General features: G+C 36.9%; 1 protein-coding gene across 2 annotated transcripts in view; it reads left to right on the forward strand.

Moving 5' to 3' along the window:
* Positions 1-13,083, forward strand: part of LOC134746479 (protein jim lovell) — a 35,090-nt gene extending 22,007 nt beyond the window's left edge. For both annotated transcript variants that reach the window (XM_063680881.1, XM_063680882.1), the window contains 2 exons: positions 8,006-8,131; positions 9,432-13,083. In XM_063680881.1, coding sequence (XP_063536951.1) covers positions 8,006-8,131; positions 9,432-10,087 — 782 coding nt within the window. In that variant the 3' untranslated portion in view covers positions 10,088-13,083. The remainder of the gene's footprint in view (positions 1-8,005; positions 8,132-9,431) is intronic.
* Positions 13,084-13,275: the final 192 nt, after the last annotated feature.

Raw genomic sequence — 13,275 nt, forward strand, 5'->3', positions numbered from 1 at the left:
AGCTAAGGTGAATTTTGAGAGTCTGCCTCCTATTTTATTCGATGGGGTCCAGATCCCGTACTCGGCCCAAGTAAAGAATCTGGGCGTGATTATGGATCGTACTCTTTCCTGGGGTCCGCAACTTAATGAAGTCGGTCGTAAAATTTTTGCCGCTGTGGGATCTCTTAGGCGTCTCCGCAACTTTTTACCACTTTCCACTAAAACCGCGCTGGCCCAATCCCTTCTTCTTCCCATTTTAGACTATGCCGACATCTCTTATCTCGATCTTACCGAAGAGCAATTGAACAAGATTGAACGGCTTCAAAATGTGTGCATTCGCTTCATTTTCGGGCTACGAAAATTTGATCATGTCTCCAGCTTCCGGTCACAGCTCAGGTGGTTACCGATTCGTTTCCGACGTAATACACATATCCTGTCTCTACTCTATCGCACTTTATTTATTCCAAATACTCCTGAATACCTTAAAAAACGGTTTAGTTTTCTTTTGTCTGTTAGGTGTTCTCAGAATCGCCTTCTTGCTGCCCCTCGGTCATCTAGTAAGTTCTACAACAAATCCTTCACTTTCCAGTCTGTAAGATTGTGGAATGCTTTGCCCATTGATATAAGACGTGCTCAATCCCTACCCATTTTTAAAAAACTTCTAAAAGAACACTATTTAAAATCTCTTTCTTAGTCTTGGTCCTTTCACTTACACATATATATTTTTCTTTTTGTCCACGCTACCTGGTCGTTATTCTTCTCTTGCTTGAATTCTCATTATGTATTTATGTATTTTGTGTAGGTTTATGTAGTGTATTATTGTTGCTTAAATAATATATGTAGTTTATGTAGATTATTTTTCATTGTTTGTTATTTATACGTAGGTATTTGATTTGTAAACTTTACACCTTTGTTATTTTGCACTGCCCATTAACTTATTTCTAGCCACTGAATCGCTATCTGAAGGTTGTCTGGAAGAGATCGCTTTTTAGCGATAAGTCCGCCTGTTGTTACCTACTCACTTATGTCCTGTCATTGTTTGTAACATGTATTTTTCTTTGTAGTGCACAATAAAGTATTTTATTATTATTATTATTATTAATGTGCATGAATTAGAATTGCGACAGATATTTTTAAAACTGTAGAAATATCTCTTTGGAAAAGTATTCGAGGGGTGCATATATTTTTGGCGCGTTTTTTCATCCGCTACTATTGATACTGGCTGCACAACAATACCTTTTGATATTTTGATAAAGATACCCTGGTACCTATGTAACGTATTTACAAGTTTAAATGAATTTCAGATTATTTTACGCGATCAGTAAATATAACATTTATATTTGTAAGAAAGTGACTGAATCTATTTACCTAAACTAAGATAAGTAGCCATTTGATACACGTTTTATGAATACGACAGTAATAAATAATGAGCATAATAATGTTGATCAATTCAACGACTATTTATCGAGCAATGAATTCCAATTCGTTTATGAAATACGCATTAAGTGTTATTTAAAAGATAGTTGTCTCGAAAATGAAACTGCTATATTTCTGGCATGTATTAAAACCCTACTAAACCTTTTTAAATGTACCTAGGTTTTTATGAAATATTAATAGGTACCGTAACATCTACCATTTTAAAACTTATATGTACTTATACCAATCTATAACTTATGTTATATTGATAAACAGATAACTAGACGTATAGGTCTTTATTTGTATCGTCTTTATTTGTACTTGTATAAGTAAATCTAATTTTTAAGTTAATTTATTTTCAATAAGTTATATTAGTTGTTTATATACTCTCTTTGAAATAATATATACATGTGTGAGCTGTGGTCACCTATAAGTGGCTAAACATCTGTAATGTTAATTCTCCTTGTTCTAATGTATTTGTGTAGATGTATTATCCGTTGATCCTTAAATAAATAAAATAAAAATAAATAAATTTGCATACGAGGTATATGTTAGATACATGGACCCTGGTAAGGTGTATTGGGTACGTAGTTCACTAAAGATTGTCTTCTTAATAACACACAATACAATACAAATACGTTACAATAGGTAACTTAAACATATGTGCCATTTTCAACCAAAAGGTTAGGGTCGCTTGTCAGTAAGGCGCTATTTCCATATAGCTTCAATTAGAAATCAACCTTATCGACAAGCGACAATGTGATACCTTTTGGATGAAAACGTCACATATATGTACATATGTATGTCTATTAGTAAAGGTATATCAATATAGCTTCATATTCGTCTTAATGTCTTGGTTATAATTTAATTTAGTTTAAAATACCCTGCAGCTACTTAATTTTTCTGGGTTAGCCCATTGGTTGACTGGTAGTGAATGCCTTAAGGCATTTAGTCCACCATTTTTACTATCATGTGTTAATAAGTAAATAAAGATGTTGTTATAGTGTGTTACATGTTAAACAGTTGAACGCGTGTTGACGGATTCTGAAATCGTCCATATTTTGCTACACATCTATTAACATAGATCTGATCTGATCCGAAATAATTAACTCGAATCGAATATAGCGACCATAATCCTTCGGTCCCTTTGATATAAGTACAATAACAATATTGTAATTACGTCATACCACCTACATAAAATCTCGTTACTTTTTTAATAAACCCCTTTCGAACCGAAGCGTATTTAAATCCCGTATAAAACACATGTAACGTAGGTATGATCTGCTCCGAAATAGTGAACTTAAAATCCGTATCCATTTTGAATTAAGAAATATTCATTAGTTCATTACGCCTTGACAGTCTTGCCCTTGCCACGTATACCGATGACAATTTTGCGATTACCTACATCAAGCTTGTTACGTTTTTAATAAATCCCTTTCGAACTGAAGCTTCGATACATCCCGTACAGATATCCGCGTTAGTCGAATGAGCGCAGACACACTCGTACCTGTTACTCACAAAGATAGCTGGTAATAAACCTAGCCGGCGATATCGATTCAGCGCGCTGGGCAGGACACCTCGGCTTATTTACATCTGCAGACTATCTAGCCGTTCGAGTAATGTCTTCGCAGAGATGTGTTGTCTGGATACGGGCGTTTTGGTAAAAGTTATTTAGTTTTAGGTTTTACATTGAGAACTAATTAATGGTATAGGTAATACTTATCAGAAACTTAATAACTAATAGCTAGTTATTACTTTAGTTTTCTGAAACATGCATATCGGGAGACTCAGGAGCGTTAATAAACTTACAATTTTATTCTAAAAATTGCTATAGTCTTAACTTACCTACCTATCCTACAGTTCTGAACTAAAACGTTTAGTCTCATTTTGAAACCTAATTTCTTCTGGTCTGATAATTGTTCATAGCTTTATTGTTATTTAGGTCCTTTGTTTCCTGACTTCTCAGTAAGGGTGACTATTCGAAAGATCTGGCACAAGATTTCTCTTGAGCTGTCAATATTTTCATAGACATATTCGGCGCCAGATTCTCTGGATCAATCTGTATTATTTCAAAAAGATTCGAAGCGGGCATTCAAGTTATATTTTAGCGACTCAGTAATTAATAGCTTTCAGTTCTTCTCAGGCCGTAACTCGTAAATCGATTAAGGGATGTGTCCTTAAGCCATGTGAACATCAGCTGCGGCTCCGTTGGTCGATTGAGGAACTGCAGACATATCATTATTTCTTACCGGTTAAGAATTCATGAAATCAAAACTAACCCAATTTTTGAAAAAGGACAAATACTGGCTATAAATTGATGGATTAGCCTAGGATCTAATTGCGCTCTGCTAACCAAGTACGTGTCATATGATTAATCACTATAGATATTTTTTGTCAGACACAGTCACAGTCAATTATAGACAAAGAACTATTTTATACATGAATAGAAATTGCAATTCCCATAAGTATATTCCAGTTGGATCTTCGCAAAAGAAACAAGGAGTAATTTCAATTCGCTCGGAAGCCCGCGCCGCGCAGTCCTCTTATACCCACCGGTAGGTATTATGTATGCAGCTTTATGAAGCTCATGAATTCATTCACCTTCCTTTTGGAGCTTTTATCTAATATCAGTTACTAGTGAACGATTTTAGATCGGTTTCAGTTGCTGCGTTAGTAACTAGCACTGCTTAAAATAGAATTTTAAGAAATACAGGTTGGCTGAAAAATACGTACCTAGACATTTTTCTTTTATATTTCTCTTACACGTCTTATTTAAAAAAAATCATTAAAATTTAAATTACAATTGTGTTACTAAAACAATACGTACTTATCATCAAAATAATTTTTTTGGCTTTGATACACAAACGCAAAAATTTGATAAAATTATCAACAATAATAAATCGTTGTTAACGTATTTTGGGGCCATTTTGTATGATCGAGACCTGTTTTGCACTTTCGTGTCATTTTGTACCATGTTTCAAATATTTGTACACATAATCTATCTGCAATTGCTAACAATTAAAGTCGGTGCAATTTCGTAACAAATGCCTCTATTAAATGAGTTATTTTCGAGCATATTTATGTAATTATGTAGTCTGTGTTAATATGTCTGAGGTTAATATGTCGCCAGAAACGGGTTAATAAGTCAAATTTGATTACTTATAATCATTTTAGTCTAATTACCCAATAGTATTATTATTGCCATTAAACTAAAATGGCATTTGTTATAGAAAAACAAGACGTGTGAATTATATTCGTATCATATTCGTCGTATTTCATAATAATTATCGAAGCTTACGATACTTTTTCTCCAGAAGTATAAATTGTTAGTTGCGGTTAATAATTTAAAATTCAAGCTAAAATATTATACTTCATTCATCGACAAACACTTGTGAAAATGCTGACATGACACAGCTTTGATGATTCAGAATTTAATTAATTGCGAATAAAACGCACACTCAATATAATTATGTCTGTTCAACATATTTCTTTCTCAACTGTATTATCATTAAGATAATATTGATATTCGAATGCATATTTTTATTGCGGGCTGCGTTTAAAAAGCGAACGCGACTGTCAACGCCATCTGTCGGTGAGTAGCGGAGTTACTCACGCAACACCTTTCACTACTTGGGCTCAGATAACTTCTAGAGCTGTAATTACGTACAGCCGCAGTTTCCATTTATTTTATCATATCTATGGAAGTAAACCCATAAGTAATCATAATTACCTATATTACTAATTATGCAATGTATTGATATTAGATAACCATAGGTTCTTGCTTCTCTAGTTAGATTTGAACGCTGTAACTGTGAGAAACTTGTTACAAACTTTTTTTTTTGTTTTTAGGGTTCCGTACCTCAAAAGGAAAAAACGGAACCCTTATAGGATCACTCGTGCGTCTGTCTGTCTGTCTGTCCGTCTGTCACAGCTTATTTTCTCCGAAACTACTAGACCAATTAAGTTGAAATTTGGTGTACATATGTAAGTTTGTGACCCAAAGACGGACATGTAACGTAAACAAATGAATTTTAAACATGGGGGCCAATTTTGGGGGGTAAATGAGAAAATTAAAAAATAAAGTTTTTCAAACTATATCAAATGAAAGAGCTCATTGTGAGAATCTCAAATATATTTTTTTTATAATTTTAGGATAAACAATTTAGAAGTTATTCAAGGAAATAGGCAAAAAATTACCATTCCCCCATCCCCCCCCCTCTTTAGCTCCGAAACTACTGGGTCTAAAATTTTGAAAAAAATACACAAAATAGATCTTTACCTATAGATTACAGGAAAACCTATTAGAAACTGCAATCAAGCGTGAGTCGGACTTAATTACTTAGTTTTTGATCCGACCCCTAAGGGTTTTTTAAAGACATTTCACTCACGTTTCACATACAAAATACATTGTTTAAATTGTGTAATGTACGGAACCCTTGGAACGCGAGTCCGACTCGCACTTGGCCGGTTTTTGATCATAAACCGAGTGCTGGTGGCACCTGCAATCTTTATCTTTAATTAGTTAAAACTAAGCCTATTTAACAAGTTAATAAACTTCCTTATTATGTAAGTATGTTGTTTAATATCATTACTCTTTAATGGCGTTATTGCCAAATCTAGTTGTTAATTGTCCCTCTCCGTCATTTTGGCATTTCTGTTTGTTAGAAAGAGACAAAATACCTCGAGAGGTTTAGGAGGTTGCTAAGCTTTATGAATAAGAGGGTAAGGCCAAGCGCGCACTACGATTTTAATTTTGGCGACACGATTTTAAAATCGCGCTGTAATACATATTTTTTTGTCGTAGATATATGACGTATAAACACATACGTTGCATTTCTGCGACAAAATTATCGCACAACAAAAAATCGTAGTTCGCGCTTGGCCTAAGCCTTTACATAATAATTTGTTACCATAAACTGTCTCATATACATACTTAGAGTCAAACCAAATAAAGTATTTTAGCGTACTATATGTGTTTCATATTTCACACAGTACACAGAGGCCAAATATATAGTGCAATACTATATATATACATATATATAATAGTACCTACGTCTGGCAACGTGGCAACCCTAGCAGTACCGCTTGGGAAATTTATTTTTATTTTATTTATTTATTCAGGTAAATACACATAATATACAACTTAATTATAAAAGTACCGTTAAACCAGTAAGGTTTGTCTCGGTACACCATCCGCAGTAGATTTTATACAATAATAAAATATCTTATAACAACAACATAAGAAAGTTCATAACATGCTTAATTTAAGTAATCTATTATTTAACTTACAAACTATCCGACACCGTTGCACTGATAGCAATAATAGGGTATTTGACTGTATTTAAAATAAATTGAAATAAAGCACCAGAAGATTAATAGAGAAACGTAGACAGCAGTTATTTTTAGACACAATTTCTATTTTAAAGCCCGTATAAAACTATAAAGAGTAGATAATTTGATTGTGACGTCACATGCTAGTGTTTCATATAAATTCCAGTAGCAAAATCGTTTTGACAGTTCGAAAAAAAAACCGGCCAACTTTTTAGTATTTGTTGTTGTAGCGGCAACGGAAATACATCATCTGTGAAAATTTCAACTGTCTAGCTATCACGGTTCATGAGATACAGCCTGGTGACAGACAGACAGTTTCATATAAATTCCATAGTAGCAAAATCGTTTTGACAGTTCGAAAAAAAAAACCGGCCAACTTTTTAGTATTTGTTGTTGTAGCGGCAACGGAAATACATCATCTGTGAAAATTTCAACTGTCTAGCTATCACGGTTCATGAGATACAGCCTGGTGATAGACAGACAGACGAACAGCGGAGTCTTAGTAATAGGGTCCCGTTTTTACCCTTTGGGTACGGAACCCTAAAAAGAAACTGATTTGACTAGTAGTCAAATACCCTAATACAAAATACCTACTTCATCGTGTTAGTGCCAAATCAAATGACGAAGCCATGGCGAATTGGCGATATGAGATTATGACATTTGATGAAGATAATAGATAATAATAATGTGTTGACATATAAAATACTTCTATTTTACCAATAAAAGTTTGATTTGATTGATTGATTGATTGATATATTTCGTAGCCCCGCCTATTACGAGTATACTTGTTATTATTGTTATGTTAGGTACTTTATGGACAGTTGATAAATACACCAAGTAGGTATCTTGATAAGCTGATTCTTGACTGGTACATGTGTAACCAATCAAACACCACATGATTTTGGGTAGCTAGGTACCTACCTAGTTTATAAAGATAGACATTAAAGTAAAACATGACATGGCACAAATATGGCTTTCCATCAGATAGGGTCCTTGTGCTTAATCTGGAATAAGGACCTTTCTATCAGAATTTCTGTTGTAATTTCAGATAAAAAAGACCTTATTACACTTGAAGCATATGGACCCTTCTGTGGTGGAAAGCCACAAACTAACTAATTTCTATTTTTAAACACACTGGCTGGCGGCCGAAAATCGTGCAACTCCGCAACCTTAAAGCAGTGTTTTTATGACTAACGACAGTTGAAATTCTAAAACCATGTTGCCTATTGACAACCTACCTACCTATATGTATAATTAACCGTGTGCTCTCTTGTTCCAGTGTTCGGCATCGACTCTCCGCTGGGCCTCTTCCCCCCCGGCATGGACAAAATGTACCCCCTGATGGACGTGGAACACCGCGCGCCGCCGCTCGACGCACAACTCTTTACCAACGTTAAAAAGAAATGTAAGTCTGCAATTCTGTACAACTTTGACGTGAAACATTTAGAAATCGGCTTACAAAAGCTTACTTACACACAAAATGTAGGCAAATTGATTATTAACAACCTGTACCTTAAATCTTAACTTTATGAATAAAATTGTAGTCTAGGAAATAAATCAAATCACGAAACATTAAACAAATCTAAGTACGTCAACATCTCGAGATTACTCGGCGCACGGCCGCCTGCAGCAAACAACAAACAATGCATGCAAGCATAATGCACAAAGTTCGCCGCACACGGCCGCTAAACGGGCATTGTCTCCTGGCTGTTTATTAAGACGATCTGATATCGTATCAGCGGCCACCGTATGAATGCTCTCGTCTCGCACGTCCCACAATAGCGATCGATCGCCGCCCATTTAATCGCTACATGCATGCGACAACGCAGAACTAAGAGGCATCGCACACGGGCTTTTTGTAGCGATGCGGGACGCGCGTTTTGATATCGATATCACGAGGCAGCATCCCGTTCGTCTCGCAAACACAATGGGTTAAATAAACTGCCATAGGTATATTTTGACGAGCAGATCTAAGAAATGCGACTATTTTGGTAATTTTTCGAGTATTACATATTTCAAACGCTTAATGTAATTTCCTGAATTTGTAGTAAAAATTGATGTTTGTGACAACCGGCATCGAAACCTGCAGGAATTTCATCTGAGTAATGAAGTATTTGAAATGGCTGTCGTTTTGTATTGTCGCAGTCGCACTAACACCTTTGTTACTCTGTTAGCGCTACTGTCGAGCGAAAGTCGCGCGGCAGTAGGTAAACATTCAGCGACTTTTCGAAACTCACTGCAGTGAGTCCCCGTGTGCGATGGCTCTAAACTTCTTTAATTTTACATCGCGTGACCTCAAACCTCTATTAAAAGAAAAACTAATTTCCATAATAAATTTATCATTCCGGTTGTAATCCGACTCGATTATCTGATCGGAATCGAGTTAACGTGCTCCGCGGGAATTATAAAAGCATAAAGTTACGCGGGCGACATCGCGCATATGCATGTCCGCTTTTCTTTTTGACAAAACCGACTTGGTTGTACCTAATAATCGCGTGCGGCGACAAATTAATGACAACCCGCCGTGTGGCAACCCGCTCATTGGCCGTGTGTCGCGGAGTTATTGCTCCGCCAAAATACGGTTATTAGATAGTAGCCTGCACCGCGCACGTCATGTGTCGTGCCCCCGCTGCACCGTTCACAAATCACCCCTAATTACCGGAACGTTTTGTTTTTCGTGTCGATAAAACTATTTATTCTTTCAGGGCGACCGAAAGGCCAGCACAGCGCGCCGCGCGGGGGGCCACCTCGATCGTGGACCAACGCGGAACTGACAGAGGCGTTGCAACACGTGTGGAATAAGAAGATGACGACCAGTCAAGCGTCGAGGATCTTCGGCATTCCATACAATTCATTACTGATGTATGTTCGCGGGAAATATGGGAAGAGTCTAAAGCTTGAACAATTACGTAAGGATTGCATCGGAGGGCCGCTCGACGCGCTCGGGATGCACTCCGGCAACAACAACAACAACCATCCACCAGGAAAACATCACGACAAAGACGAGCATGGAGGAGGCGGCGGACAGCGGCCGGCCAGCTCAGAACCTGATATCGCTTCAAGTCCCATGTTCAATCCGTTCACGCAAGGGTTTTATCCAGAGTTTCCTCCGGGGTTCCCGATGCCGCTGAACATGCTACATCTGCTGCCACCGGGAGACAAGGCGCGCGAGCTATACCAGTCGATGCCCATGGCTTTAGACTCGCTCGCCGCCGTAGCTAAAGAAGAGGACTGCAAGAGCGACCGCTCCAAAGAGAACTCTGAGAACGAGGAGGGCGAGTCGTACCGCGCGCCGCACGCGCCGCACGCACCGCACCCGCCCGACAACCGCGCACTCTTGCACCACAACGGGCAGGACTAGGCACCCCTCTTTAGTTCACCGTAGCAGTACCTTAATTTTACGTCTGACGTGTTCCGATCTCGCCTCCCCGCGCGAAACTGAAACTTACTGCCGTTTCTGAAATACGACTGTTTTAAAAGTTGTGATCTGTTTTGTTGCAGCTATTATTCCGAACTACTTATAGACATTAAACATTTTATTAAGCTTTTAAAACAGTCAGTTCTTATTGGTCGGCACTGAGGATTTCGGTCTCGACCGCCGCGGCGAGGTCTTCTAGTATTCTGGAAACATTCCGGAGCTCGCGGCGAGCGACGTCCACATTTAAATTAGTTAAATTTATATTTAAAGATGTGTTAATATTGTAAATGTATATGAGATCGCGTATAAGTGATAGGCGATAATTTATTATTCCGAAGGAGTGCAATAAGTATGAAAGGTGTTGTGATTGTTATCGTTAGTGACCGCGGCCGCGGAGCTCTCCGTTTGTTACATTCCGTTCTCATTCCATTTGCGTTGTTTGCTCCTGCGTTTTCGCACTGTTACTTACGGTGAATTCTATACGTTACCTATATTATTATTATTTTAAAGAACCGTTCCATTCTTGCCCTAGACGTGTCCTGTAGATATTATGTTTGTGCGAGTTCTTCTGCAATTCACCAAAGTTTGTAAAATATTTCGTAATAATAGTTATATTCGATGATAAACAATTTTTAAATGTAAATATTAATTGATAAATTAATGGGATATAAATTTAAATTAGCTACTAATGAGGAGACATTCGGTGTCTAAAATGGTAAATAGTAGTGTATTTGTAATTGTTGTAGTATTAGTGAAGTGACTACAGTGATCGTTTCGCGCCGGCTGGGTTCCGCTGCGCCTCGCCCGCCACCGACGGTGTAGGTATGGGCCCTTTATTTAACGACACGGATCTCCAAATTGTCACGTAGACATACGTTTTGTGTTGACAAGGCCCCGGGTATCAGTGCAGTGGAACCGCGCGCGCCAGGTTAGACAAATAATGGTATCTGCACTCAATGTTCAAATCAAAAGGAGCTTTTCAAGATTTTAGTGAATATAATGAAGTTAGAATTAAACAAGACTCGGTCCTACCTGGCTTTAGATAATTGTATACCGATGATTTCGTAAATAGATTTACCACGTGATTAGATAGACTTGTGTATATACGGTTTATTTCTGTACCTAATTATTGTTCCGTTGAGAATGGTTGTTCGAGCACCCCACATACCGTATATTGCGTTGTGTAGATATTGGAATAGTTCTCCGTTGAAGCAGCGAGGGAGCTTGGAGTCCGGGCGCCCTCTACCGACAAGACTGAACACTATTTACGACTCTATTTTATATAACGACTGTAAATGACATAATCACAGTTACTCCGCAGCTCTCAGGCATACCGTAGGTACACTACTAGTGTCACGTCATATAACAATATTATCGTTACAGGGATTTTATATAATTATAAACGAATTACATTATATATTTGAATATGTACTATAGTTTTACAGATCAGAAATCTATTGCTTTAATTTTCCTTTTTAGCTTACTAATGTTACCGATTTTGTCTCCGAGCGCTTGATCACATGTAATAATTTGTAAATGTAAAGTAAGGTTAATGAAATAAGTCGCTGTCATGGATTAATGTTTAGCAAAGACTCGGGATCATGTGAAGTTACATTATTGTGCCAAATAATCAAATTCAACACCATTCATAATTTAAAAAAAATTCACAGCACAATTTTAATACAGCTTTACGGATGTGTAGATTTTATAATTAATTTCCTCATCAAATTTAACGTTTGCATGACGAATATTTACTTGAAAATCTGTGACAAACATTTGTCAAGCTGATACTTTATTTAATTTGTGTTACTTACGGTTGTACATTGTGTTGTCGGACATTATTTACCTAATTCGTACAAATTCAGCAGTATTAAGAGTGATTTTGTTAAAGTTTTTAATGGAGGCGTTTTAATTAAGTTTTGTTATTTGTTAATGATACGTACTGTGGTTGAGTAATTGTTTTGACGAGTGCCGAGCTCCGCTACGCTAACTGGATTTCGTTGTACCGGAGTCCTGACTTACCTTACAATTTGGTTACGAGTTCCTTCTAACTATGTTAACCTCAGTCTTCTAGCACTTGATTAAAATTGTATATTTTAAGGCACAGTTTCGATTGTAAACGATGTACACTCAGCGTTAAATACTTTGTAGCAACCAAAGTAGTGAAGTCAAGTCAGTCTGAAGATCGCGCAGTCTGGAGGGCGTAATCTGGAGTACCAAGTGGCCGAAGACCGTCTGGACGCCCTAGGTACCGCTGGAGAGACGAAGTGCAGAAAGACCTCAGCGAACTCGGCGCCGTCGACTGGACAGAGTAGCATGGCGGTCTTTGGTGTCGGAGGCCAAGATCCACTTCGGGTCGTCGCGCCACAGCAGTAAGTAAGTAAGTAACCAAAGTAGTCAAATAGTTCGGTACACCATATATTTAGTATGGTGTACCGAACTATTTGGCCACTTTGACTGCTACAGAGTATTTGACGCTGAGTGTACAGGAGTATTCACCCAGGAGCCAAATGTAAGGAAGTAAAGAATTAATATATAATGACGTAAATACTTATGTTTAGTTGATAAACATGTGATTGTGTTAATTTAGTAGATTCAAATATTTAGTTCCTTCATTTTTGTTACGAGTATTTATAAATTGTAATTGCAATGATTTAGCTTTTAGATAATTGTTCTCTCCGATAAAGATTATAATATTACTTGAGTAATTTAATTTGTTGTATTTTTGCTTAATATAATGACAAATTAAAATAAATGATATCGTTACATTAGGGTGTAAAAAAGATTATCTATTTGATCTTAAATAATACGAAAAAAATATTTATGTTCTAGTATCATTCTATCGTGTAATTTGAATTGGAAGGATGGAGCGTTGTAGTAAAATTCGTTTACGATCACCGACGTAAATAAATTGTAAAAAATAAAAATATTAAATCCCGCTTCATTGTTTATTTTCAACACGGCAGATACCCTCCTAAGAATCAAAATATGGACTTTACACATATAGTACTTATAGATAAGATATGAGGTGCCCTCGTTTAGATTATCTTGATCATAAAGTGGTCATAAAAATACAAAGGTATGGTCCATATCCTATATTATGCTGTTAACAGTTGATCCAGAGATCATGC

Source organism: Cydia strobilella, chromosome 13, assembly GCF_947568885.1.
Source record: "Cydia strobilella chromosome 13, ilCydStro3.1, whole genome shotgun sequence".
NCBI lineage: Eukaryota > Metazoa > Arthropoda > Insecta > Lepidoptera > Tortricidae > Cydia > Cydia strobilella.